The 26,455-nt window shown below is 36.0% G+C and overlaps 1 protein-coding gene across 1 annotated transcript in view; it reads left to right on the forward strand.

Annotated features, from left to right (window-relative positions):
- Positions 1 to 26,455, forward strand: part of DENND1B (DENN domain containing 1B) — a 146,068-nt gene that overhangs the window by 89,857 nt on the left and 29,756 nt on the right. The window contains exons 12-16 of the mRNA XM_041420702.1: positions 1,275 to 1,375; positions 6,878 to 6,923; positions 8,434 to 8,535; positions 16,316 to 16,441; positions 24,500 to 24,601. Coding sequence (XP_041276636.1) covers positions 1,275 to 1,375; positions 6,878 to 6,923; positions 8,434 to 8,535; positions 16,316 to 16,441; positions 24,500 to 24,601 — 477 coding nt within the window. The remainder of the gene's footprint in view (positions 1 to 1,274; positions 1,376 to 6,877; positions 6,924 to 8,433; positions 8,536 to 16,315; positions 16,442 to 24,499; positions 24,602 to 26,455) is intronic.

Genomic DNA, 26,455 nt, shown 5'->3' on the forward strand with positions numbered 1-26,455 from the left:
ATGTCCAAGACAGCCAGGATGTGAACACTTTAAGTGCTGATCTGTTCCACAAAGAGGGTTGTTTTTTTTTTTTGCCCTGTAAAATCCATAATGTTTTAGCACTTGCTATATGGGCAGGATTTACATTTTATTTTTTGCTCTTTGTTTGGTTACTGTGAAAGATCGTGTCTAATAAACAGTGCTATTATCAAGTTAAACTCAGGTAGTAATTTTGTTGTGATATAAAACATTAGGACAGCCTCTTCTTTTCCATCAGCTTGGTAACTTCTACGTGGGGCATTCTCTTAAATTTTTTTCCCTTTTTCGATGAGGTTTGCAGTGCTACATGGGATGGGTATAGGCAACTGTGTTTTGAACTGTCTGGATTGTTTCTCATTCTCTTGCAACTCTGTGCCTGCATAATAAAATAATGAAATTTGAGAGACTCCCTTGTAGCAAAGATAGATCAAATTTGAATTATTTACATATTGCAAGATTATTTTGCTCACTTGTGGAATGAACTTGGCCTCATGTCTAATGAATCCCATACTTATTTGTTTCTTTGTTTTGGGGGTAAAGTGGTGGTTTTTTGTTTGTTTTAGAAAACCAGAGGTGTCCATTTAGGGTGGTAAGCAGTTCATAGCACCTCCTTGGTCAAGGATTCCTTCATTTTCCATGACCCTTGTGCCGGGCTTGGAAGTCTCTGCTTTGGGAAGGGAGTTCTGGAAGATTGTAATTAAGCTGCTTTGCTGTTACAGGGAATATTCACTTCTGATTTTTTTTTTATAAGATAGTTTGGAAATCAAGATAGTGACACAAACAGAAGTTAATGCTGCTTTTGAGTTTAGTGCTGTTCTGTGACTTTTTGCAGCTTCAGATCAATTCCAGTTAAAAATAGCAGAAATGGGGACCAGAAAACTCCCCTGAGTCTTTCCCATTCAGTGGAACCAAGTGAAACTGGGGTGCACTTCAGTCCTGTGTGTTCATGGCAGTGCTCATGTTTGACCATGACTGCATCAAGTAAATAATGATTATTTCCCTTTTTCCAAGGAAATAGCTGAGCAGGGAGAGCTAACTTGTTAGCCTGCCTTCTTGCAGATGTTGTGCTTATATACATACATCAGAGTTCTTTGTGGATGTGTTTTGGCAATTCGGAGTAATTTACAAAATTATATAATAGATGGTTTGGGAAAGTTAAGATTTTTGCGTGTCTAAAGTTAATTTAAGATTTTGTATTTTCTTTTTATTCATGGGTTTTTTTGTTGCCAATTCTGTGTGTATATTTTTATTTTTAGTTAACTGCTTGTGTTCATGCGTCAGCTGCATTGTTATATCCAATGTATTGGCAACATATTTACATCCCAGTGCTTCCTCCACATCTTCTGGACTACTGCTGGTAAGATAGCTAACCTGTTATCCCCATTTCTGAGATTCTTACCTGTTTTAGAATTCTGAGTAACTGATGAAAACACTGACTCTTTAGTGTGACTGAACATACAGTTTATGAAAGCACTTAGGCCAGTGCTTAAGTGATGACTTGACTAGGGATATTCCAGCATGCCTTGATGCGGTGTTTGAATTGGTATCTTGAATTACACTGCTGATTGCTATTAGTGCAGCATTTAGAATCCTGTTTGTAAGAACTGTTTCTGTTTTATTGGTAAGAGAATTCATGCAATAATTTAAATGCAAACATGTTACATGTTCTTTTATTTGGCTTTTATTTTAAGTTGAAATACATTATACTTCTAGAAGCATTCAAAAAAACGCTGATAATTTTTTCCACAATCAGATGTTAGTATTCATCAGTGATTTAGTATTTGTATTTTAACTCAGCCAGGCTCAGGATTCTAGCCAGTGCCTTCCCAGAAGAGCTTAAAAACTCCTTTTGGGACTCCAAAATTTTTATAATAAGAATTCTGCTTCTCCTGATGGGTTTCTGTTCACGTGACAGATTTTGTGGTTTTGGCATATTTTTAAGTTGAACAAGAACCACTTTTTTATTCACTTCTGATCCTTCAAGAGGATGATGTTTCCACATGCCTATTTTGCACAATATCTTGCTTTTATTCAGAGTAGTGGCAGAGATAACAAATGAGAGTTTCCGTTTTCCCTTTAAGCAGGAATATCTGTCCCTGGAGATTTTCACTTTACCTAGACCCTCTGGGTCTGTTATGGAAAAATGAACCATTTCAAGCTGTTCTAGAGATTAGGAATTATTTTTACTATATATAAAACCTGAGTCCCAGCCAGCAACTTAGCAAGCTAAGCCTATGTTTTCTTCATAGAAATAAATTATGTTTATATGCTTGCTGGGCTTTATGTTGTTGGTTTTGGTTTGGCGTTTTTCCCCCTCAAACCTACGAATGTATTGCTGTTCTAGTGAACTCCATCTAGTCTACTGAAGTTTTGTTTTCAAACAAATCCTCACTGTTTCCTTAAGTGTCTTTGATAGTTTCTCCTGAAGTTCACAGTATTTGTCCATGGTATATATTTTTTCTGTGGTAGTTCTTACAATTCACCTGTATATTATTTGTTGATTTAGAAAAGAAAACAAATGTTCTTCTCCAACCCCTCCTTTTACTTACAAATACAGCTAAACCTTTCATCTTTAAGGACAGTTTTCTTTTGAAGAAACTCTGTTGTAATTGTTTCTCCTTCTGCCTTTGATAAAATATACCAAGATGGGGTAGAACTTGGGTGTGTTTTAGTTTTTTTATTATTCAAACTTACGGCCAGAACCTTTGTAATTTTTCAGATCATCCAAAAATGCTGTCCTCAGAAGGCAGATTAACACCTTTATGCAAGCTGTACCCTGTAGAGTGCATCCTGAATACGAGAAGATTTTTTATTTCCCTTTCTAAGCCCAGATAATGTTTCCAGAAATAAAAATGTTAGATGCTGTACACAGCTCCATGTGACGATGATAATAGTTAGGATTCTAGGTCACTGTGGCATGACCTGAGAAATTTTTTCACTCATTACAAAGAAGCATGGAGTTTCTTAAACTTGTAAAATTAATTTATATCCCTTATTCTTTTTCACAGTAGTACAATAGAGTGGAGACGAAAGTTCGCCTGTTTTAGAGATGTTCAGAAGAAAACGTAAAGTTCATGAAAAGAAATGCACAACTGATAAATTTATCACAGTAATTCAGACCTTTTGACTCAGATTTTTGTGCATTTACATTTCTCTTTCTGTTCATCTGAATGGTTCTTTTGTGAGACGGGTTGGAAAAATGTAATAAAAACACATAAATGACTTAGCTTTCCTCATGTTCTGGTGTATTAACAGTAAATAAATGTTCTCCGCATAGGTATATAATACATCAAGTTAAAAAATCTTGATGAATTCTTAAGGTCAAAGTTTGTAGCAGGCCTGACCTAGTTTGCAGTCCAACAGGATCATGCCAATTAAAAATTAATAAAAGAATGCTAAAGTTATTTTGCCTACTTCTATTTTTGATGTCGTTTTGATAAGCAAAGTTCATTTTATAAAAGTGCCATTTTAGCTCAGCATGCATTTTCATACCTAGAAATTTCATTGCCACTGTTTCACTTGGACTTGTTGGATGTCTCCCATGAACTCTCATTTTCTTAGTGTTGTTCTGAAATGGCATTCAAGTATATGAAGTAGGGAAATATCAATTGAATAATTTGTTCATTCTGTGGAAGTAAGGCTTTTTTAAAACAAAGATAAAATATATTATAATCTGTTAAAGATAGGCCTGATTCTGTAGCCTTTTTTTTTTTTTTGCACATTAATCATATAGCATATTTTGAGAGAAATCCACTTTTTTTTTTTCCTATTAGTTGGACTAAGAATCTTCATAATATCATCAAGATAAAGGATACAATTCTGTGGGGTTAGACTTTGATAAATTACATAAAGTGCCTAGCTGGTACATTTTGTAGGCAAGAAAAAAGAAAAATGTATCTTCAATCAAAACAAGGCTATATTAAAATTATTTCAATACTTCCACTTGCCTTTTTAATTTAAAAAAAAATCTATTAATTTCTGTCCTGCTGCCTGATTTACAGGCTGGATTTAGAGCTAATGTAACAGATGATGCTGGAGTGTCGGTGTGGACTGCAGCACCCTCAGGAGTGCCAAGCTCCAGCGTGAGACCAGAGTGTCTGACCCTGGGCTTCAGGAGGGGTTTTGTACCCCCAGGCAGCTTAGCTCGGCCTTGAGTGCCATTAGGGGAGCTCCAGTGTGAGAACTGGAGTGACCAGCCAAAAAAGGAGATGTAAGAAATTTATTTTTCCTAAAAGATAGCAAAATATAGGCTGAGAAAGTAATATTCGTTGTAGCTGCAGCAAAAAATCTGCTGCACAGTTAATAAAAAATTGAGTTTTATATTATGTTATAAAAAATTGATTTCTCTTCTACATTTAAGTAAGTAAAAGGAGACTGTTGCGCTCAGTGGAGTGGGTGGCTGATTTTCAAGAAAACTCTTACAAAAATTAAATTTGAGCATTGATACAGTAATTATATTTGAATAATTTTTTTTTTTTAAGAACAAAGCTAATTTAATGGAATTTCTGTCTAATATCTTGGCAAACTAAATCACCAGTATTAGACTATATGCCAGTTTTGTTTGTGGATGATAAAGCATCTGTTATACTGGTGCTCTGTTGAGAATGTAATGCAATCAGAAAATTCGAGTTACAATTGCAGTAGGTCTTTATGAGATTTTGTCTTTTCTGAATTAGGATATACATACGCCTGTTTTCGTGAGAATGGGGCAATTATTTTCCAATTAACTTGGATGTTTTGCATAACATAGTAATTATTTTGGGCAGTGATACCACTGATTGATATTTTCGGTGATAAAATGCATAAGCAAGAGAAAAACTCTATAGCAGCTCCCAGTAGTATCGTAGTAAGCAATTTCATGTGCATATTACAGTCCTCTGCTGTTAAGACTTCAGAATCCAGCAGTAATGAAATTACTTTTTGCTGAAAACGATTAAATTGACTTTCCATGCCTGCAGTTTTTATTTCATCCATTTTCAAGATGTGCTTTGTGCCTTTATTCTGTTAACTTCAAAATTGAAATGGTGTAGCTGTTGCTTTGTTCTGTAGAGAAAAGGGCTATATGCTTCCCTTTTTAATGGCAGATTTATTAATGGAGTGAATCATCAGCTATCTTAAGTCAGCACAGGCGTGATGAAGCTACTGGCACAGTGTTGATGTATGAGAAAACCAGTGTGCATAAAATCCATACATGACATAGCACTTGGTTCCACTGTAGTTTTGCCTGTTCACATTATTTGTAACACAGATATCTGATATGAGGAACCTGAGTATCTGTTTTGCTGCATATTCTGCAGCAGAATTCTCAGTAATGTGCCAGCCATAATCATTCTTCCTGGCTTGGTTAAATACATTACATAGTACAAAGCATTCTTTAATCTATAGAGAGGTTTAAAGCTGTTCAAATCCTCTCTGAATATATATGGATGTCTGCTCTGGAGTGACACTCGTTTATAAGTCCATGTAATTTGTGTTTAGTTCACAAAGACATAAGGATTAGCCTGAATGAAGTCATCAGGAAGTGCTAAATTTTGTCAATATTGGGCTAAGAAAAAGATGTGTGGAAAAATAGAGGCCTCTTTCCCTTTTTGGAAGCCCCATTGCCCAGAAACCTTAAGCCATGACAGTTTGCAATTTCAGCAAACCTATATTTTGATATCATAGACACCATGAAATCTTGTTTGGGCCTCAGTCGGGCTGGGTTTTTGGTTTTGTTTGTTGGTTTTTGTTTGGATTTTTTTTTTGCACTGATCCTCACCTGTGGGACATTGTTAATGAGAGCAATTGGCTAATCCATATAATCCATAGAGTGTACAGATTTTTCTAAAATGGGCTGTAGTTGTAGGCAAGTGAGAATTGCTTTTTGTGGTCCCAGAGGTGGCACCAAATGGATGAGACCACATGAACTGGTGCACTGAAACCTTGCCCATCCTTGGGAATTCAGTCACCAATCAGTCAGTGCCACTGGCTCACATCTGTGATCAAATTATTGCCATGAGAGAAATTACTGTGTGTGAGTTGTGTACCTTGCCTTCCATTATTTTTCAGCGATTGCTTTTATTTAGTATTTTTTCTCTGTGGTCTGTTAGTGATTCATTTCCCATTGAGTTGCCTAAACTAGCCTGTCAATTGCTTACTTCTCTGGGAGTGAATATTGTCAGTAATTTCACAGTAACCAAAAGTCTCATGGTGATTGTTGGAGGCTTTTTCCTTCAGTGCTGGACACTGAGTATATTCTTAGCCAGTTGTTGCCAGAACAGAAGATTGTAGGAAACCGTGATACATAAGCCTAATTCAGTTTCTTGCTTGCATTCTGCAGGAAGTCTTATTGCAGTGGCTTTGTGTGGATATTTGTTCTATTTGGAGAATATAGTTCCTTGTCTTACGGAAATTGGAAAGGAGAAGTTTATTATTTTGAGTTAAAAAGGATATTATGCAGCTTGCAAAGGCTTGCCAGGGGAGGGTTTCAGAACCAAAACTGGTGGTAATGATATTTGTGTTGCACTGTGGTGATGGTGACCAGGACCATGTCCTCCCACTGGTGTTTTAGAACCAGCCCACTTTGGGAGCATTTGCTGGGTTAGCTCAATGTGGTCAGTTATTGGAACTAGGTCTGGAGGAAAAGCTGTGGTGCCTCCTTGCTCATGCCTCATAGTTTGCAGCAGCATCCTTTATTTTGTCTTCATCTTTACTGCAGAGTAAAACAAATATTCCTTGTCTAGTAAACATTCCTGTAGCAACTGTGTTCATTTAATACTGTCTTAAACAGTGACTGTTTACTAGGTCTTATGTGCCAAGATTTCAAATACTCCATTAGTGTTGTACTTAAAACTTGATGTTTTCCGCTCCTTTCCTTCAGTGCACCGATGCCTTACCTAATTGGTGTCCACTTAAGCTTGATAGAGGTAAGTTTACTGTCCACTTCTGTGTACTGGGAAACATGGGGGGTGTGTGCTGTAAAAAAATTGTAATGGAAATGCTTTAGGAAAAAATCCCTGTATTTTAGCACTCAGAATTAGAAAATGTGAGCTTCATTTGCTTTACTAAGTGAAAAATGTCTCTCACTGAAATCTTATGTTTGTAGTGTTTTATGAAGACCTGTAGCTCTACATCATGATTTTCTGTCTTATTAATAGGTCAGTGGTAGCTATTTTCCTGCCTTTTAGTACTTTAGCAACAGATTTTCCCAATAATGAGGAAAAATTTATTTTTCAGGAACAGGTAAAATTTATTTTGGAGTCACAGTCCTCAGATTTTGGCATTGTCATTTCCCAAATAATTCATGTTCCTGTCTCTCTGAAAACTTGCATCTAACCTACATCCCGTAACATTTCTAGCTATTAATTTAGAAATTAGTATTTTTTTGCCAAAAAACAAGAGATGGCTTTTAAAGATTTGAATGTTAAGCAACACAGTAGAACTCACCTGACTGGTACATAATAGATGGGTAAGAAGTAGTTTTGCTTTTTTCCATAACCATTTGATTATGCTGTGAAGCCTACATGTGCCATCTGATTATCATGCAGAGCAGATAATTGATTTGGGAACATTATTTGATTTGCACTTTTGCTAAAGCAGTTTCTAAGGATCAAGTCACATCTGCTAAGGTGATGGGGTGGGTTCTTCCCTGAGCCACCAGCACTTTTGTTTTTCCAAAAAAAGGCCTCCTACATCATCTATGCTTCTCAGCTCCAGCCACAGCCTTCTGTGCTCCCAAATCATTATGACCTGCATGCATCAGTTGTAATATCTTGATTAGGATGCTTTTTCTTATTCAATATGGAAATAATGGAACTGAAAGATCTGCCCTGAAAAAAGAAGTCAGTTCCTTCAGGAATTATTTCCTGCACTGCATTATTATGTATTATTGTAGGACCATATAGAAGAGAGGTCTATCCCTTTTTCCTGAAAGGAACAAATTGTTTAATTCTTAGCTGCTAGCCAAGTACACTGATGAAAAAGCATTTTATCCATTCTTCTGTGGTAATAGTGGGCATCACATGCTTGGTACTTACATAAATGTGCAAATAATTGTACTTTTTTCTGGTTTTCATCTGATTATATGATTAACATCCTATCTGTTTTTCGCAAATATGAGAGAATGAAATGTTGGTACAAGGCATGTGTAGTTCCAATATATATTTATCCAATATATTCAACTGTATTCTGTAAATATTCCTTTCAGAGATTATTAATATAACCTTAGTGTTTGAAGAACAGGAAGTATTTTTAAAAGCTACTCTGAATGCTGTCTCAAATTCCCAAATTCTACATCTAAAGCTCCAAATGTTTTTTGCCATTACTGTCCTTTGTATAAAATCATCATTTGTAATTTAGCACAGTATAAGAGTAATGTACTTCAGGAGGACACCATAGTAAATTGTTTTTCCAGTATTTTTCTTTTCTTCCTAACAGAGAGTAAAAAGTAGATCACTGGAAGATGTGGTTTTGCTAAATGTTGACACAAACACTCTAGAAACCCCTTTTAATGACCTGAACAACCTACCTGGTGAAGTGGTGAGTCTTAGACATTTCATTCTTTTTTTCTTATATAGGTGCTTGAATTACTCATAATTATTTTTGCCTCGTTTTGCTAACTGCTATAAAAGGAATAAGGGGGTGAAAAGCACCTAGTGCAGACCCCTATATTTGAGATTTTTTACCTTTTTGACAGCTGAGGAGACACTGAATGGAACATCATATTCCTTATTGTAAAAGTAGGATCATAATTATAAAGCTAGCTGCATTCATTAGGCAGAGCTGCTTTAAACGCAAGAGTCTCTTCATCTCATCTTAATCATTATATTACAAAGTAGGCATTTCTGTCTGCCTAGTGGCATGTCTTGCAAAAGAACGAGAGAGTTTTTGAAGGCAAAAAGAAGAAGGGGGCCAATTATCGGCTTCTGCTTCCCTGCCACCTGCCAGCGCTTTCCTTTTAATTAATGATCTGATGGCACTGGTCAATATAATAAGAAATGCTTGTACAGTTGGGGTCAGAAAATTCAGGCTTTGATCTTCTTCAACTTTGTGAAACATTTATTTGTTTTCTCTAAATTATTTCAGTTTTATTTTAATCTCTTCTATCCTGCTGAGGGCTGCGTGAATGAAAACCTATACTGTTTGTCATTTGCCTTGGCAGAGCAAAGACTGCTTACTTAGAATTCTATTTGTAAATTAAACTGCAAACCCAGTTTGTCATAAAAGACATCTGATCCTTTTGAAATGACGAAAGCTGTCTTTTGTCTGTAAAGGATGATAAATTAAGTGCCAGTTCTTTCTGGACTTTGATCTTGCAGAGGGTGCCCCCCCGCTTTTTTTTGCCTTTTTTTTTTTTTTTTTCTTTTTTTATTGCCTATAGGAGAACATACTCTGTATATCATTTTAAACAGTCACAAGATTCACTTATCTTGTTTTTCCCAGTAGAGCTCTAAAATAATATAATTGTGAAACCACTGTTTTCATTATTCAATTAAAGATGCACAAGCTGTCACAAATAGTTGTCAAGACAAAGAATTTTATATCAAAATATGAAATCAGAGAGTTACTTTTTCTGAAATTGTAAATCATAAAATACCCCTGTTGTAATCAAAGTAAGATCCTATGGTGGCATACTGTGTCTTTTGTTACTGTTGATAATTTGTATATATTTAGTACAATAGAAGTCAATACTGCCCTTTGATTTTAATGATCTAAAAATAAGTCTAAACATTTTTATAGATCATCTGGTCAGTCTTTGGACTCAGTATCAACTGTAGTTCAGAAATGTAAAAGACTATAAAATTTCATTGTGATGTTCCGTGGTTTACATAAGTGTATTTATTATTAACTTGATATATTTTTGTGATGTTTTGTGATTTACATATGCATGGATACATGCACAAACTTGTGTACAGTAAATTTGACTGTACTCTGTCATTCGAGAGTATAACAAGTAAAGAAGGAGTCATTTCCTGGTGTGTCAGGACCTTTAACTGGACTTCCACTGAGTGAATAGGGTTGATGTTATAATGTCATGAAGGCCTGCATGCTAAATAATAGAGAATTAGGCATCATATTCCATGAGATACTGGAGTTACAGCTGGAGGTCCTTTGAACAGCCAAAATGGATCTTTGTGCAATAAGAGGCACTGGTCATGTGTTTTACAGGTGCATATCAACATGATCTCTAAATAAGCAGGCTAGCATGAAGGAAATAGGGATACAGATCTTCCTACTTCTAGAAGAGTATTTTCTGCCAGAATATATGCATGTTATTACTGGAAATCTTAATGTAGGTTATCCAAGTGTACAGACTGCAGACTAGACTTAAAATATTTTTTCCCTATGTAATATAAAACAAAAAATACCCCCCAATGTTCTATGCAAAATATACTTGCAGAACTTGAGGACTTTATACTGGAGCTTTTAATTTGAATAATCACATCTCTTACTTCAATCCGTAAGGCACTTTAATTAAACATTTAGGTAGAATGCATATACAGTTATAGTTGGAAAACCTGGAAACAAAAGGCACAGGGCTGTGTTTGGTTCATAAGGTGACAAAATGCTTGTCCTCCTTTTGCATTCATGAGGGGCAGTGCAGCTGCTGACATCTTGGGGAAAAGTAAAAGACACGTGAGTGTAGAGTCAAAATGGTAAGTCAGGCTTAAAACATTAAAGGGAACGTCAAAGATACATGTGTGAAGCATTTAAACTTATATAGAAAAACCTCATGAGCATACATACAAAAGTAGTAAAACTTCTGATGAAAAAATATAATGAGTACCTCTGAAAGGCATTAAAATAGAATGAAGAACTGAAAATATAAAAGAAGTTGTAGTCTTACTGTCCCTTTCAAAAATTGGTTCCAGGTTGGTTGACAACCTAACAAAAGAAATGCAATATTTTCCAAGTTTTCTAAAATTGTTTCTTGTGTCCAGAGGGAACAGAATAATTATTTTCTTGATCAATAAGCCTGATGATGTCCTCACAGCATAGGTATTTAATGGTTTACCCTTGTATATATGCTCCGATTGTGAATTTTTTTGGGATAAATTTAAGATTGAAAGAAACATTATTCTATGGCGTTGTCTAATAAACTGTATAATAAATTAACTGAGATTTAAAGGCATTTTTAAATCATTCACTTAAGCATTTAAATTATAGGTACAGGCTAGATGACTTTCCATGCATGTGAACTTTATTATTCTGTCAGACTGACCAGTGGTCTTGACTGTTCAAAGGTCAGTGGTCACAGTTGTCCTGAATTACCAGTCCTTTTTTCATGAGGACCCTCTGCTGCGTTGCATGCTGTAATCTTCTTAATGGCTTCATTCCAATATTCACACATAATATTTTAGATTTATTGACTGTTAGAAATACTACCATGCCAGTAGCAGTTCCGCTACTCCTAAGGTATTTAAAATTGGAAGAATAAATCAGGGCAAGACTTTCAGGAATCCTTTGTTTTCTTGGAAGGGGGAAAGCCCTTATTTTTTTTTTCACTCTTCTGACAAGAAAGCTTGTTTTTAAATTTCATCATTTCACTGTGAATTTGTCTATTATTTTTTAATTAAAAAAAAAAAGAAAGTAAGGAGCTACTTCTCTGGGAGTAAATTTCCTAATATAATAATACTGAGATCACCACTTTAATGATATAAGGCATTAGAAGAACATTCGTGACCATAGACTGAAATGTATAAATTTTGGGCCTGACCCTGCAATACCTGCTTGAACTTAACTCTGACATAAAGACTTCTCCCTTGCTCAGATGTGAACACTTTCCCAAACAGCTTGCAGAATTGACAGCATCACTTCTAGCAACCAAATCTTAATGACTTGAAATCATAGACTGAGCAGAACTTTTATAAATATGATCTTCAGAAGACAACAGACTTTATAGTCTTTTAGCTTCTGTGGTGGTTAAATATTGTCAACTGCAAAAGCTACAGAGCTGTTGAAAGATGTGTAGTGTTTGTACTGCCTGCTACCTACACACTGTGATGCAGTACAGAACCTAAACTGGACTTCAGAGCTTTAGTTTTGAGATTGTTAAAGTCAAAGGATTTTAACACCATAAATTTGGCATATGACCATTACTGTTGTAAAAGTAGCATTTGAGAAGTAGGCTATAATTTATGTAGAAAATGGGTTACTTTATGCAGCGATTACTGGGAGTGCAAATTATTTTGTAAAATACCATGATTAATGGTATTATAAAGAAATTAAAATCAATGTATAACAGTGCAATTAAAAAGATTTTTTTTTGCAAAATATAAATAGCATAATTTATGGTGGTTTTTTCCATCAGAAAATATCCAAATATATTTTAGAAACTCAGAACAGTCAGCAGTGTTTGCAGTGTTGTGAAATGACTGTTTATTGTGAACAGGTACTTAAGGTTGAGATTCTATTGAAACTTGATATAGTTTTAAAAGCTTGAATATGAGATTGAAAAGTACAACTAGTTTTGAAAACATTTGCATTTAAGTAGTTGTTTTTGTCTGAATGACAAAACTGATTAAATGCTGGAGGTCTCCCGGAGATGCCTAATCCTCTGTGTATAGATAATAATCAAATGCATAGAAACCCTTTACTAGAAATAGGGATTTAAATATCAGAGTATGGTTTGTTTTGAGGTTTTTGTTTTGTTCCTTTTCTCTGTGATTTTCTCTTACTTTCCTGTTTTTGAGAGTTACCTTCTACTTACTTGTATAGTGGTATCATCTGATGGAGAACGGCAAAAAATACTTGAAAACATAAAAAGTGTTGCTAATACTAGAGAAATAACTGGATATATTTTTTCAGAGAACTAATAGTCATTTGGAACTCCAGTGAGTGGTTCTGTATTTCTCAGACAACAAACATATACAAACATAATTCTTCTATATGTGTTTAAATTTATACGTGATTCTTCTGTTCACGTGGATATTGAAGAGATATTAGTCATGTTTTCTGTCTATCATATATTTAGATTTTAGGACACCTAGAAAGGATGTATGGGTAACCATTTCAATAAATTATGCTTTTTGTTTCAATGATCAACACAGTAGATTTCTACATTTTAGATACACTTAATTACACATCAGTCTCATTTGTATCTTTGAAAAACTACTGTATTGATTTCAACCTGAAAGTTCTGATTGCTCTTCACTGGCAGTGTTTAGCAGTCCAATGAAGTCACCTTCCTGTGAGAAGCTGTTGCTAGGAGAAGATAAAAACAGTTTGTTTCTAGTGTAAATTAATAATACCATTTCTGCAGCAGATCACTGGTGTCTTTCAGAAATAAATTTTAACAGCATTCTAACCCCTGCAGTTTGTTGCTTGCAGTTCTTTATTTTTAAACTTTGGGAAAGGCTATTTCTGCAAGAGAGATACAAAGAATAAAGGTTTGGCATTCTTAATCATAGTTAGGTAGATGGATTAAAATATAAAATATGAAATATAAATGAGGAAAAGGTTTTGATACAGATGCTGCTTGCTGTTTTTTTGGCTTGGTGTCAGAATTGTGTGATTTTAAAATAATTTAAAGTGCTATTAATGAAGTCACCCAAAGGGGTCTCACATTTCCTTGGTTTGAGGTGCATGGATGTAAGCAATCACAATTCTGCTATGTACCAGGTCCTTCCAAGGAGTTCAGTGCACCCTGTCTCTTACCTGTGCCTGCTGTCCTGGCTGTAAGGACTGCATTATCACTCTGTCTTTGATTCAGATGTGCAACAGGGAGAATTGGACATCAGCCTACCCAAGTGTGGCTGGGCTGAGCCCTGAGTAAGCACTGTTCTCTGCTTGTGTGTTCACTGGCCTCAGCTTGGAGGAGGCCAAGGCAGGTCCCAAGGGGCACTTCAGGGTCCCCAGCCAGGGTCCTGCAGGGGACAGCAGGAACATCAGGGCTGTGCCTCACATGATCTCTGCGGGCTTCTTCTTAATAGCACCGTGCTCCTGGTTCTTCTGCAGAATAATCTGATGGAGCTCTTCTTGCCTTTAAGCATTGCCTCCTGAGAGAAGCAGGAGTTGGAGGAGCTTTCTTTGAACTCTGGCATTGCCTTTCTGAGGCTCAAACTCCCTGCAGGACAGCACACAAAGATGTGTATCAGTCTAGAGTGCCTGCCTCCAAACTGCCAGCCCATTGGAAGGTCTTAATATTGCTGAGCTAATAACACACCAGTATGGCAGCAGAGCAGGAGATTGGTTGTTTTCTGCTGTTCTTTTTAACACCTTTTTTGTTTAAAGCATCCTGTTAATCAAATTTACAATAGGGTGCTTAGGGTCTGCCTGAACTGAGAAAATTACAGAATATCTTTTTGATTCATATTCCCCGTTTGGTCATGTAATCCCTCTGCTCTGCATTATCTTCATCCCCTCTCGTCTCTTAACCTGTCCTATCATCTGCCATAATTTTCCCAAAATCATAAGGTATAATTTAGAAGAATATCAATTTAAAATAATGTAAAACTTTTCTACTTTTTCCCTCCCTTAGAAGGAAGGGAAGAAGTTTAGAAGATGCTTTGCCTGTCTCGACAGAGACAAAATTTGAGCGGTGACAGTTCTTGTTGAATTAATGTTATTGCTTTTATTTTAGTCAAATTGTGCTACTGTGTATGGGCAGGTCTTCCTTGTATGCATTTATTTTCCCCACAAAAAAATCTTATTTTTTACAACTGTAAAATAATCGTACAATACAGAACAAAAGAAAAAGAACAAACCACAAAACCAAGACAGGCATTTATTTTTTCAACCTTGAACTTCTTAACTGGTTTTTGTACTTGGACTTGTACGTTTTTTTTTCCTTTTGAGGTCTAAGGCAAGAACGTAAATGAGTCTTGGTGTGTGCTTTCCATGGGCTAAACGAATCAGGCTCTAAACTTTTATCTAGATCTGTGGAGCTTGGATATAAATTGAAAAGATCATAGCTATGGGGAAAAGACCTATACTGTAAAGGCCTTTCTGCATAGATTATGAACATCATAACTCAATAATTTTTTTTTCCAAACTATAGTTATAATTGGACCCAATGGGGGTCTCTCTCTTTGATCAGATCACAGTAACTGTGACTTTACACTGGGAAATGTCACTACTGTGAAGGTTTATCACCTGTAGAGCTGGTCTTTTCTCTGATGCCATGTTCAGTTCTCATTAGCATTATTCAAAGTTTAGTTGTTAATTAGGTTGACACTTCAATTACAATCATCATCTACAAGAGCAGTCAGGACTGCTTGCATAAAGAAACAAAAAGATACTCATTCTTGCATATATTTCCAAAAGAATGAAAGCTGTATTGGTGATAAGTTTGTATTTCTAATATTCCTTTCAAATAGTAACTCAGAATGTTACTTCATTTAGGGACTTAAATAATGCTCTGTTGGGTACATTGCAATACAAAGGGATGTAGAAATGTGTATTCTGTGTAAGTGGAGTTGACTTATTTTCCAGGTGTCCCTCATGATGGAAATTAGAAGAATATAGGCTGTATCTGAGCATAATTCCACATATCTTTTAATAATTCCGGAATTAAATTATTTTCCTCCAAAATACATTGAAGTAACAGTTACTTAAATTAAAACTTCCTCCCTTTCTTTTTTTCTTTTTCTCTAATTCTGTCTAACCAGTGTTTGTTATTTGCCAAGTAAAAAAGACAAACCTCCTTTAAAAAGTCAAACACTATAATCAGAATGGTCTTCTTTTTTGCTAAACTGAAGGCACTTCCTAATTACTGGTTTGTGTTTTTTTTTTTTCTTCCCTTTCACATTTATCTTCAAGGACAATTCTGGAGGCCGTGTAACACTGAATTTACAAAAAACTTTTCTCAGCTATTTGACTGTGGTGGCAGGTACTCCCATGTTGCATGAGAAATTATATAAGATAGGAATTTGACCTAAGATAAGAGATATTCCTTGGCACTGACTAGTAAGTGACCATTAAGAGTCCTTAAAAATAAACCTTCATAGCTTAAATAAAACAGATCCAACTGTCTACATTCAAGCAAGCAAATACATGTTATGCTGGAACAAAAATCTGCAAAGAAGCGACTCACGTGCATTTTGCTGTAAAATAATTAAGCTTATTTATGTCAAGAGGCCTTGGGAAAAAAAAAAAGAGAGCATAAACCAATCTGCATTAGCGCTCTACCATCATCCCCTGCCTTCATTTCAATTAACAGACCAGCAGGTGCTCCTTGCAGTTAAAAAGATAAGCTATCAAGGAGGAGGATGAATTTTTGGCTGACCTATAGACACTATGGTTTGCCTGCTGATTGGGTTCATACCTCGCTGTACCAATTTCTGAGGTGTTAATTTAACTGTTCCACTCTGTCACGCAGGTCTCGGCCTTGAAAAATAAACTGAAAAAGCAGTCGACAGCTACGGGCGACGGGGTGGCCAAGGCCTTCCTTCGGGCACAGGCAGCGCTCTTCGGATCCTACAGAGACGCACTGAGATACAAACCAGTAAGATGGCTTCCCTGTTGCCTTTTTCGCTGAATTTATAAGAGCAGGGTCTCATTCTTTCAAGGAAAATGTGAAATGTTTTATCCTGGTCTGGAATAGTCTGTTTCAAATCTTACTGTGTGCTAAGAAATTGGAAGATACCACCATCTCTTGACAGTGAATTGAACTGAAAAATACTCATCCAAAGTCAGCTGTTTTCTTATTTGTGTCAGCTTTATTCTTTGTTTAGTATAAAATCAGATTTTATTAGCGGATTTGCTCACACACAGCTCACATGGTTTAACGTGCTGAAGAACTGAAAGGGCTGTGCCTTTCAGACTCCATCATTTTTCTGGAGGTTTTGCTGTATTGAAGGGGAGAAGCTTCTTTCCTAGCAGAAGCCAGATATGAGTCAAACATGCATGTCTCCTATTATGCATTTATCTTGATTAAACTTGGAAGACAGGAGAAATGAGAATCCATTTCATCTCATCAGATCCTCGGAATTTGTATTTTTAATATTTTGCTGATATTACCTTGATTAATGTTTTGTGAGCTTTCATAATGTCTAAATAATGAGGGTGACACGTATTGAGTTGGAGGTAAAATAATTTATCAGAATAAACTTAGAGATTAATTTCATCCATCAGTCCAGATTATTTTTCTTGCAAACTACTGGTAGTAGTTTGTTTGATCAAATGCACTGAGATGACATTGGATGAATCAGCTTCTGAGGATCGGATGTTTGGTTGTCTGATGGATTCAGATAAATTCAGATTTGACAGGAGAAAATCATCCTCACTTGAAGAGTCAAGTTAGTAAAGCTGGTAGGTGTGTGGAACATGGGTGGATTTGTTTGGGGGTGAGAAGAGTGCTCTAAGGAGCTATGGTATTCCTTGACGGAAAGGATAGGATAGCTTTTAATTCCAGAAAAGGGCTTTACTGGAGAGAAAATACAGTTTGGCCCTTGAGTGTTTCTTCTCTCCAAGTGGTTCTCTTCCAGGTAGTCTTTTGTGCTGTGGACATTTTGCAGAGCAGCTGCAGAGCTGTGCCACTGAGAGCCACTGCTGTGAGAGGGCAGGTAACCCGTGCAGATGTGTAGTCGTGTACAGCTTTAGTTCACATGTTGGTGTTCAGCGGCTCTCTTACAATATGAAAATCCCGTTCCCATTCTGTACAGAAAGGACTGCACCTGTTTTAGAAATCACTGGATTTCAACACACTGCTTGTTTCAATAAAACAAATAGTTTCAACAAAACAGATAGTTATCCTTTATTCCATAGTGCCGTCACCTGAGTGCAATTCACTCCTTAGTCTAAAGGTGAGGAAACGAGTCCATGCCAACTCATGGCAGCTTGCCGTAAGAGCTGTTAAGTCCAAAAGTGTCTTTTGGACACCTAGGATATGTGCAAACAGAAGGATGTCAGTCTGCTTGATGTCCTTAGCTCTAGTCTGACCAGAAATAAGCTTCTGTCAGTCCTTTGTTTTGGTAAATGTGGAACTGAGTGTGCAAGTTCTTTAGCAACCTGGTTAGCGTCTCTTTTGAAATCAGCTCTTCTTTTAACTGATTCCCATTTTATCTCAGTTTAGCTGTTGGCATATCTGAGATCTGCATTTGCCCTCTATTGGAAACAGTGCACTGTGCATCGTTTCAACTGCAAACATTTGTCAAAATGACCTTTGAAGTCTTTCTTTCTGCATTATTTTCTTTTGCAGATTTATCATTTATCTGGTTTTGGCTCCACTGATTGCATATAAGAGAAGATATTTATGAAACCATTGTGGCCTGATTATTTTTTTTAAAGACAAGTTATTTCAGAATATCTTAGCAGGCAGAAGTCTGCTGGCAAATACTAGCATATCTTGGATTGATATCAAGTTGTCCAAAGACAAAGCATATTTAAAAATAAATAAAACCCCTTGTAACTGTTATTTTGAGCTGTGTTCATATAATCTTAACTAATTCAGTATTTCACAGAAATTTTGTTGTGAAAGAAAAATTGAATTCTCTTTGGATTAGTAGAAATTAAGAAAATTTTAACGTGATTATTCAGCTCATTCTGCATTTGCCTTTTCCTTTGTGAATTGGAAAGCTGAAAAAAATCAGATCACATTTGGTTCTATTAGGAATATTTGTCAAGAGTTTCAAAGCTTGGTAGCTGCTATCACAAAGAAAATACTTCCCTTTGTTTTGGAGTCTGTGGTGCCAGGTCTAATAAGGTAATTTCAAGCACAGCTACAGACTTGATTTACATTCTTTCAGGAACTCAAGTACTATTTATGTTGAAAGTTTGTAGGGGTAATTCTTAAGTGAAAATACTTTCCATATAGATTTGAAATACAAATATTATATGTATAAAATAAACATTTATACATATTTATTATATATAAATAGATATACATTTTTATATAATGTATATAAATATAATAAATATTTTTGCTATAAATAAACTTATATTTTCGAAATCAAGAACTGAGGTGTTTTGAGGTACAATTCTGAGGATCACAAACCTCCTGGTGGAAAATAAAAGAATATATTTGGACAGTTATCAATTGCTTGAAAGTTGAAAAAACATGTCTAAGTGAACTATTTTCCTTGCAACAGTGTGTCCTGTACGATTTCAGCTTGAAACATGAAACAACTGTCATTAATATTCACTTTGAGTAAAGAACAGCTTTAATAGTGTCTGTACTCATCCAACACTTCACTCCAAACGCTGTTCATCACACTGAACACTCATTCTGTGCAACTGTTTGTTTGCAGCACAGGACAGATTCTCCCCGGTATAGCAATATGTCTTGGACAAACGTCTAGCAATTATTGAAAAAAATGATTGGTGAAAGGCAAAATGGGAATCTTCAGGGGTCTTGCAGAGGGTTCGTGGGCCTCCAAAGGACCATATGGAAAATCTGACTACTCCAATACAGACAGGAAATATGACATGTAATAGAGCAAGTTTATAGTATTTTTTGTGCATATTAAATTATAATGAAACACTTAATCCAGTAAAAGAAAAGAAGAAATAGCTGGTTTTTCTGATTTAATAATTACTAAATGAACCTGTCACATTGATATAACTGTTATGAGTACTTTTTAATATGCTACACTTTACATTAGCAAATACTGTGTAGTAGGAGTGGATCTGTAGAGCAAAGCAGCCCAGCTAGTGCTGAGGACATGACATTCACACACTGTGCATTTCTGCCTCCACTGGGATTCTGATTCTAGTCTGGTGTTGAATGCTGTATACCCATGACTAGCTGGAGCTCTGCTTTAGTTTGATCCAGAAGGAATCACCTCACACATGATATGTGGGGATGATTGAAAAAATTTCTTCAGAGTAATTTGGTAAATGACCTAAAAATAATCCGGAAAATGTCTTATCAATGGAATGGTGAATTATAATGGTTTTGTATAGGGTGTGCTTCACATAGAGGGCTGCAATCCATTTTGAGACATTGTTTACTTTGGGTGCTCACAACTTGGCCTTGAACCTTGTGTTGTTCCTAATTTCTTTGGGTAGTCCAGCTTTTGGAGATTTCTGCTGGATGGTACTGTGTGTTCCATGTTTCAGAATTGAAGGCATAGGTGGGACATAGACACAAATAGGGCAGTTGCGAAGTTTGTGTCATTTTGTTATCAGGGTATGTGTGGCGTTGTGTTTTTCCCAGCTGTTTTACTTTACATGTTCTTCCTGCATGTACATGGGCAAATGAAGGCAAAGACTAGTACATGTTTTTCATAAACCATATGCAATATGGTCAGTTAATAAAATAATATGTGACATAAAGAATTCTTTAAAAGAATTCTATTGTCTGTCCCAGTCTATGTCTGGAGAGGGAGTGGTAGATAAGAAAACAGAGAAGGAGTTGAAAAATACTGACTATAACAATATTTATTATGATAGTGAATAATTTCTCCTCTTCTGGGGATCAAGGTCTTGAAGCTCTCAATGTTAAAAGAAATAAACTGAGAACAGCTTTGTTTCAAAAAAAGCTTTGTTACAGCTTTGTGATGGCTGTAACATCACTCGTCATAAAGGAAGTGAAGAGCAAAGGCTACTGGCTTGCTCTGGAATGCTCAGCAGTAGGAGTTCGGGGGGGCCAGGATAACCTTCATGGTGAAGATGGCACAACCTGTCAAACCTCTCTTTACTCCATTGTTAACTGGATGCTTTGGGCCAGTACTGACTAGCAGTGGCATCACCTGTCCAATGGATGTATTCAATGTACAATGAATCAGAATAATACAAAGAAATAAATCTATATTGGAAAAAACTTGAGATCCAGAATGCACCTAAATTATTTGAGGATGAGGAGATAGTAAATGATTATAATTGAGTTTCAAAATGATAGATATCTCTTGAAATGGGCATTGACTTGTTTACCTTTTCCCCAAGAGTTAGGTGTAAAAGTACAGCAGCATACAGGAATGAAATGGCAGAACATAATTGGTGTTTAAATCCAGAACCACCCTTTGCAATACCTGTTATGGCTGCTTATTTGACTTCCATAAGAATTCTATTTTACATGTTGAAAACCAAACTGGTTTTTGTTTTTTTTTGGTTTTTTTTTTTTTTTTTTTGTGTCAGGGACTGTTATTGGTCCTTTTTTGAATGTAGATACTGTGTTAGTAGGAGTTGGTTTTAGGTATAATTTAACTGTAAGAAATATCTGAATATTGTTGGGTTTTTTGCTGATTGCAAGAAATTTACAAATTTTGGAAAAATTTGTTTGTAAATGGTACCTTCCTGAGAAGAATCACAGCGCATGCTCAGTTACCCCTTGGCCTTTATCTCGGAATGTCATGAAAGAAATTTTTAAGAAGAGCTATTTTAATATCAAAATGAAATTGTATTAATTGTTGCAATAGAACTAATAATTGAGATGAGTCATGCTAGAGTGAGGCAATGGTTTCTGCAATAAAAAAGTATTTTTACTTCTTGTTCAAGTTAAATATCACTAGATTCAGAAAGCACAAACACACCTTCTAGTCTAGGGGGTTTACATTCCTTTTAAAATGATCCCACTGGTTTAGCTCAGTTTTCATGTTCCAGTGAAGTCTGTATAAATAGCTTGCTTAAAATGTGAATGTAGCTTAGACTAAGAAATTCCTGCTGTGTGTGGCAAGCTATGAAAGGGGAAGAAAATTCTATAGCAACTGTTGTTAGAAGGACAGATATCATGTTTGGGCATAGATTGTTTGGTGTGAGTATTAGCTGTCTACTTTTCAGTACAGAGTCCCCACTGGGTTTAGATCGAACTTGTTTTGAAAGTACATTGTAGATCAATACAACAGGGGCCAGTTGATGGCTGAGCAGTCAAATATCAGTGCAGCATTCCTCCAAAACTCTGTTTCTAAAGGTAGTCAGCTGTATTTGCTGAAACAGGAATGGTACAAGCTTTATGTATGAAAACATTGAGAGCTGGTTTTGTTTATAGTGATTCAATAATTCACTTGTTAAATAGCATTTCAAAAAGCTTTGTGTTTGCAGTAATAATCTTGAAGATTTGGAAAACAATTTTGTTGGTGAGAACCTTGAGCAAATAAAAGAGCTAGGAGTTAATTGTGTTATTTAATGCAATTCCATTAAAGTTACCACAGATACCCTGAGAAAGCTTCCATGTGGAATTTCTGCAGGTTTCAACAGATTTTCTCATTTTCATGTGCTGAACAGGTAGGAGCTTTAAACCTACTCAAATTTTTTAATCAGTCTCACAGTCAGCAGGTTGAAATAATATGTATGACCTTTGGATGTGAACTCCTTATAGAATTAAATGAATTTTCAGCAAAGAAATAGCTTTGGTTATTCTGTGTCTGAACTGTACTGATTAGGGAACAGATGCACCAGTGCATGCATTCTTACTAGGTATCTGAAACATCCAGTGATTAAAGGAAAGTATTTGGGAAAATATTACAGCCATGCACTAAAATGGAGTGTTGAATTATCATTTCCTGGTGTTCTCTTAGAAGCCTCCACCATGAGAAGTGCCATCAGGAGAAGTGGCTGGCTGCTCTCTCTTCCCTGGCTGGTGTGAAAGGGCAGAGCAAGCATGCCTGTTTTCTGTCCTGTAGGGAGATAACCTCTCCTTTTTCATCTATCCCAAGAGAACTGGGAGACTGGCACAGGGAAGCATAGCTTAGTTTTTATTTCATTAAATAGTTTATTTTGAAAATATTTTCTCTCTTTATTCTGAAATTTGATGTATGTCATGAGCCATCATCTAGTCAGACCTGCAATCCTACAAAGCCTCTGTATTTCCACAAGTGCTTTCTTTGTGTAACAACAGCAACAAATAATTAAATAAATATGATATATGTGTGTGTGCGTGTGTACATATATATGTATAAATAGAGAGTTCTTTTAATTTGCTGCCTTGAAATTTCTTGGAAGAGCAAGAGAACTGAGAAGAGAGTCTGCCCTCAGGAGCACTATGTCTTATACCATGTCTCACTGGAGACTGTTCCATTTGTTTTGATGCACTTTGATTTGCTAAGTAGCTTGGGGTCATCTTAACTTAAGAGTCTTTAGGAGCTCAAGAACAGCTAATGCAAAGTGGGTCAGGAAGGCAGTGCCATTTAAAGTACCACGAATATTTCAGGCTGTTTGGCAGATCCAGCATGTCCTGCATGTGCACAATGTTCACCAGTTATTTTGGGATGAGTAGGGGGAATAACTTGAGTGCTTCTGGAGATTTGATGGACACAGTGCTGTGTATTGTACTGAGCCGGGTTTGTGTTTCAGAGCACTCAGCTACCCTGGGACAGGGCAAGGACTGTGCAAATCTAAGGCTCTAGTTCTTCCATTGAGAGAACTTTTCTAAAATCAGGGCTTCCATAAAGAAGTAAGGATGCAAGACTTGTTGTTGTACTTAAATACTTTGCTGAGTCAGAAAGAAAAGAAAGACTTGGAAAGAGGGAAGTTTTTGATAGTATAAGAATAGATTTTAAAATGACATCACTGTGGGTTTACTGCAACATTCCCTTAGGTCACACTTGAGTCATTTAAAAACAACGTGCAAGATACACTTGAAAATAATTTACAACTGCTCCAGCAAACTCAGCTAAATCTCCTGCAGAAGTGCTTGGTGACACTCTGGAAGCAGCTCCCTGCAGTCAGCTGGAATGATGGGCAAGTGCGGAAGTGCCATGTGCCATTGGAGTTAAACAGGGCTAGGGGCACAAACTGGGTGATCATGGCCATTCATAAATTTGTCTTTAAAGTGGCTGGAGCTGTTGTGATGATCAGTGTAGCAGCTGCCTTTGATCTTTCTTTATTCGAGTGGCTGAGGTAACTTTTATTCTGTTGTGGGATTGCACTGGAGATGTAGCTTCTGGGTAGTAAAACTTCAAATGGTAGATTCGGGTGGGGCATGTTGTGCCATTTGTGTCTTTGAGACCTTTGGTAATTGTTGCTAACCTGGTAATCATTTTGGCTTTGTAAACTTGGGTGAGAGACCTTTCAGCTTTACAGTGAAGTCTGATTGTGTACCTTCATTGCCACACAAACTTCATAATTACTTGTGCAGTTATGCCAAACAGCTTCAAGTATTTATCACAAAGTGTGGACCAGAATAACAAAACTGGAGAAGTGCTCTTCATGAACATCCAATGGTCTGTGCACACTGGAGACAGCAAATTTTAAATGAAAGTAGGGAATAACAGAGGAAAGCATTTGATTGTTGATAAAGCTTCTCATTAACACCTCTTTCTTTCAATGAGTGTTGTTTTCAGTAACAGTTTTTTGCAACAAGCTCTGACTTTTCAATGAATACTTGTTTATCTTCTTTTATCATCCAAGAGTTCTGCACTTTTCCCATGTGGGAAAATATGTTTCATTGTTTAAGTGTTAATGTTCAAACCTATTTCATAACCATGTTTTAGTTTGTAGCCTTTGTTTTGTGTAAAAATAAAATAGATTTGTATTTCAATAATTTCCTGTTAAATCAGCAATATATTTATCAATCTTCTCATGTCTCAGTAGAATAAATATAAAATTAATTTGGTAATGTTTTTGGACTAAATTACAGTATATATGTATGTTCACCATTCTAACTTTTCCTGTTTCATTTTTTTAGGGAGAGCCTATTACTTTCTGTGAGAATAGTTTTGTGAAGCATCGTTCCAGTACAACTAAGCAGTTCCTGGAAACAGCTGTTAATCTTCAACTGTTTAAACAGGTATTAGAGGGTAAATTGCCCATATTTAAGGATTTTCTGATTAAACATATCTGTGTTTAAATAAATTGTCCTTTCTGTCAGCCTACAAAAGTCTGGAAAGAAATCTATATCCAAGTACTTTGGGTACAGTCATCCCAGATTTGTTGTATTTTTATAACTGCAGTTACAGTTCAGAGGAGTGGTGGTGAAACTGAGCAAAAAAATAACCCCAGGGTGCAGAGCCAGTGCAGCATCTATTCAGAGCCAGTCAGCAACCCAGCTAAACAAGAAAAATCAGGGTTCTCCCAGCTTGATGGTTAAACTTCATTTTCAGCTCTCTTGGCTCATGCCCAAAGAGCCTGAGAGTGCCGAACTTAAATTGGAATTCACTGGTCTTTATTTAAAAACTGGATTCAGCTTGCAACTTCAGTTTTGTTTGCTAGGCTTTTTGAAGTATGCACACAGAGAATGTCACAAACCTGGGCTATAGGGGTGGCCTGAACAATATTCTAGCTGATCTCTTAATGCAGAATTTGAATTAATAGAGGACAAATTGTTGAATATCTGGGCACAGCTCAGTTGTAGTTTGATTACAGTCTTTGAAATGGATTTTGTTCTTTCATTTTATTCTGTAACTCTTCTCTCTTTTCATCTGTTGACCCCATTGCACGAAAAGGGTGTTAAACTTAGACTTTTATGAAAATCAAGGAAACTGTGAATGAAATCAGAAGATTCATGAAAATATATATTTGTTGCAAATACCTGGAATGATTGATACACAGGAGTTCATGTTTAAATAATCAGTGGGACTTCTTTGAAGATACACAACCATGATAGATTAGGGAAATCTATTATATGTACAATCTTCTAATTTTTAAAAAGCATTTGGTGTTAATCAGAGGGTAGTGTCTGTCGTAAAGATTTGTGGGACGATGGTATTTTGTAGAAGTCCCATGAAAATATGATCACAAATTGGGCCTCCTTCAATTTTACTGTGGTTATATAAAATAAGCAATAAGAAATCTGAAACCTTTTGAAGTCTGGTTGATTGGATTGAAATGGGAAAAGTAACTGATTGAAGTGTGGTTTACATTTTGTGTATCTCTGTGCAATAAGATGCACGTGAAATTTTCTTAATGTGAAATTTTTTTAATATGAAAATCTTCATAGCATGAAATTTTCTTAATACAAAGCTGCTTACAAGCAATGTTTCTAAAATGTTGTCACACTGGCAGTACTGAAACAAAACCCTCAGCTGCCATGAATGGGGTGGCTCTCTGCTTACCCATTACACTTTAATGTGCTCAATTAAACAGAATCAGTTTACAATTTGTTTATAGCTTGTTTTAATTTTATTTCAATTGAAGGAAATAATAGAGGATTAGGAAATAGTAACAATTTTGATGATGTGTGTGGTTTAATAGTGGTAGTAGTAGGGTTTTTTTTATTCCTCTGGTTCTTGTTGCAAAGGTTACTCCTACTTACTCTGTTAATCGTCAGCCCAGCTGCATCTTCTCCAATTTTTTCCACTGACAAATGAGCTGTTTTCAAAATTGTTTGTATTCAAAGAGATCAAACTGTATTTTATTCTGCTCTGAAAGTCCTTTAAATAGAAAAAAAGTTCTTAGGGGCAGCCTGAAACCTAGACCAAGCAGAAAATTGGTACTTTAAATACACCCGTTTTGCCATAATTGACAAGTGAGCTTTATTTGTGCTGTTCTATGAAATCCCTCCTTTATCCCTTTAATTTGGATATCATGGAACATAACTAACCTTTGTATCAAGCTGCAAACATAAGTAATTAATAATTGCATCTAATGTGTCAAATAGTTCTCATGAGTCTCCAGGGAAAATATAAATTCATTCTTAGAACTA

The sequence above is a fragment of the Onychostruthus taczanowskii genome, unplaced genomic scaffold (genome assembly GCF_017590055.1).
Source record: "Onychostruthus taczanowskii isolate IOZ18803 unplaced genomic scaffold, ASM1759005v1 scaffold65, whole genome shotgun sequence".
Taxonomy (NCBI): Eukaryota; Metazoa; Chordata; class Aves; order Passeriformes; family Passeridae; genus Onychostruthus; species Onychostruthus taczanowskii.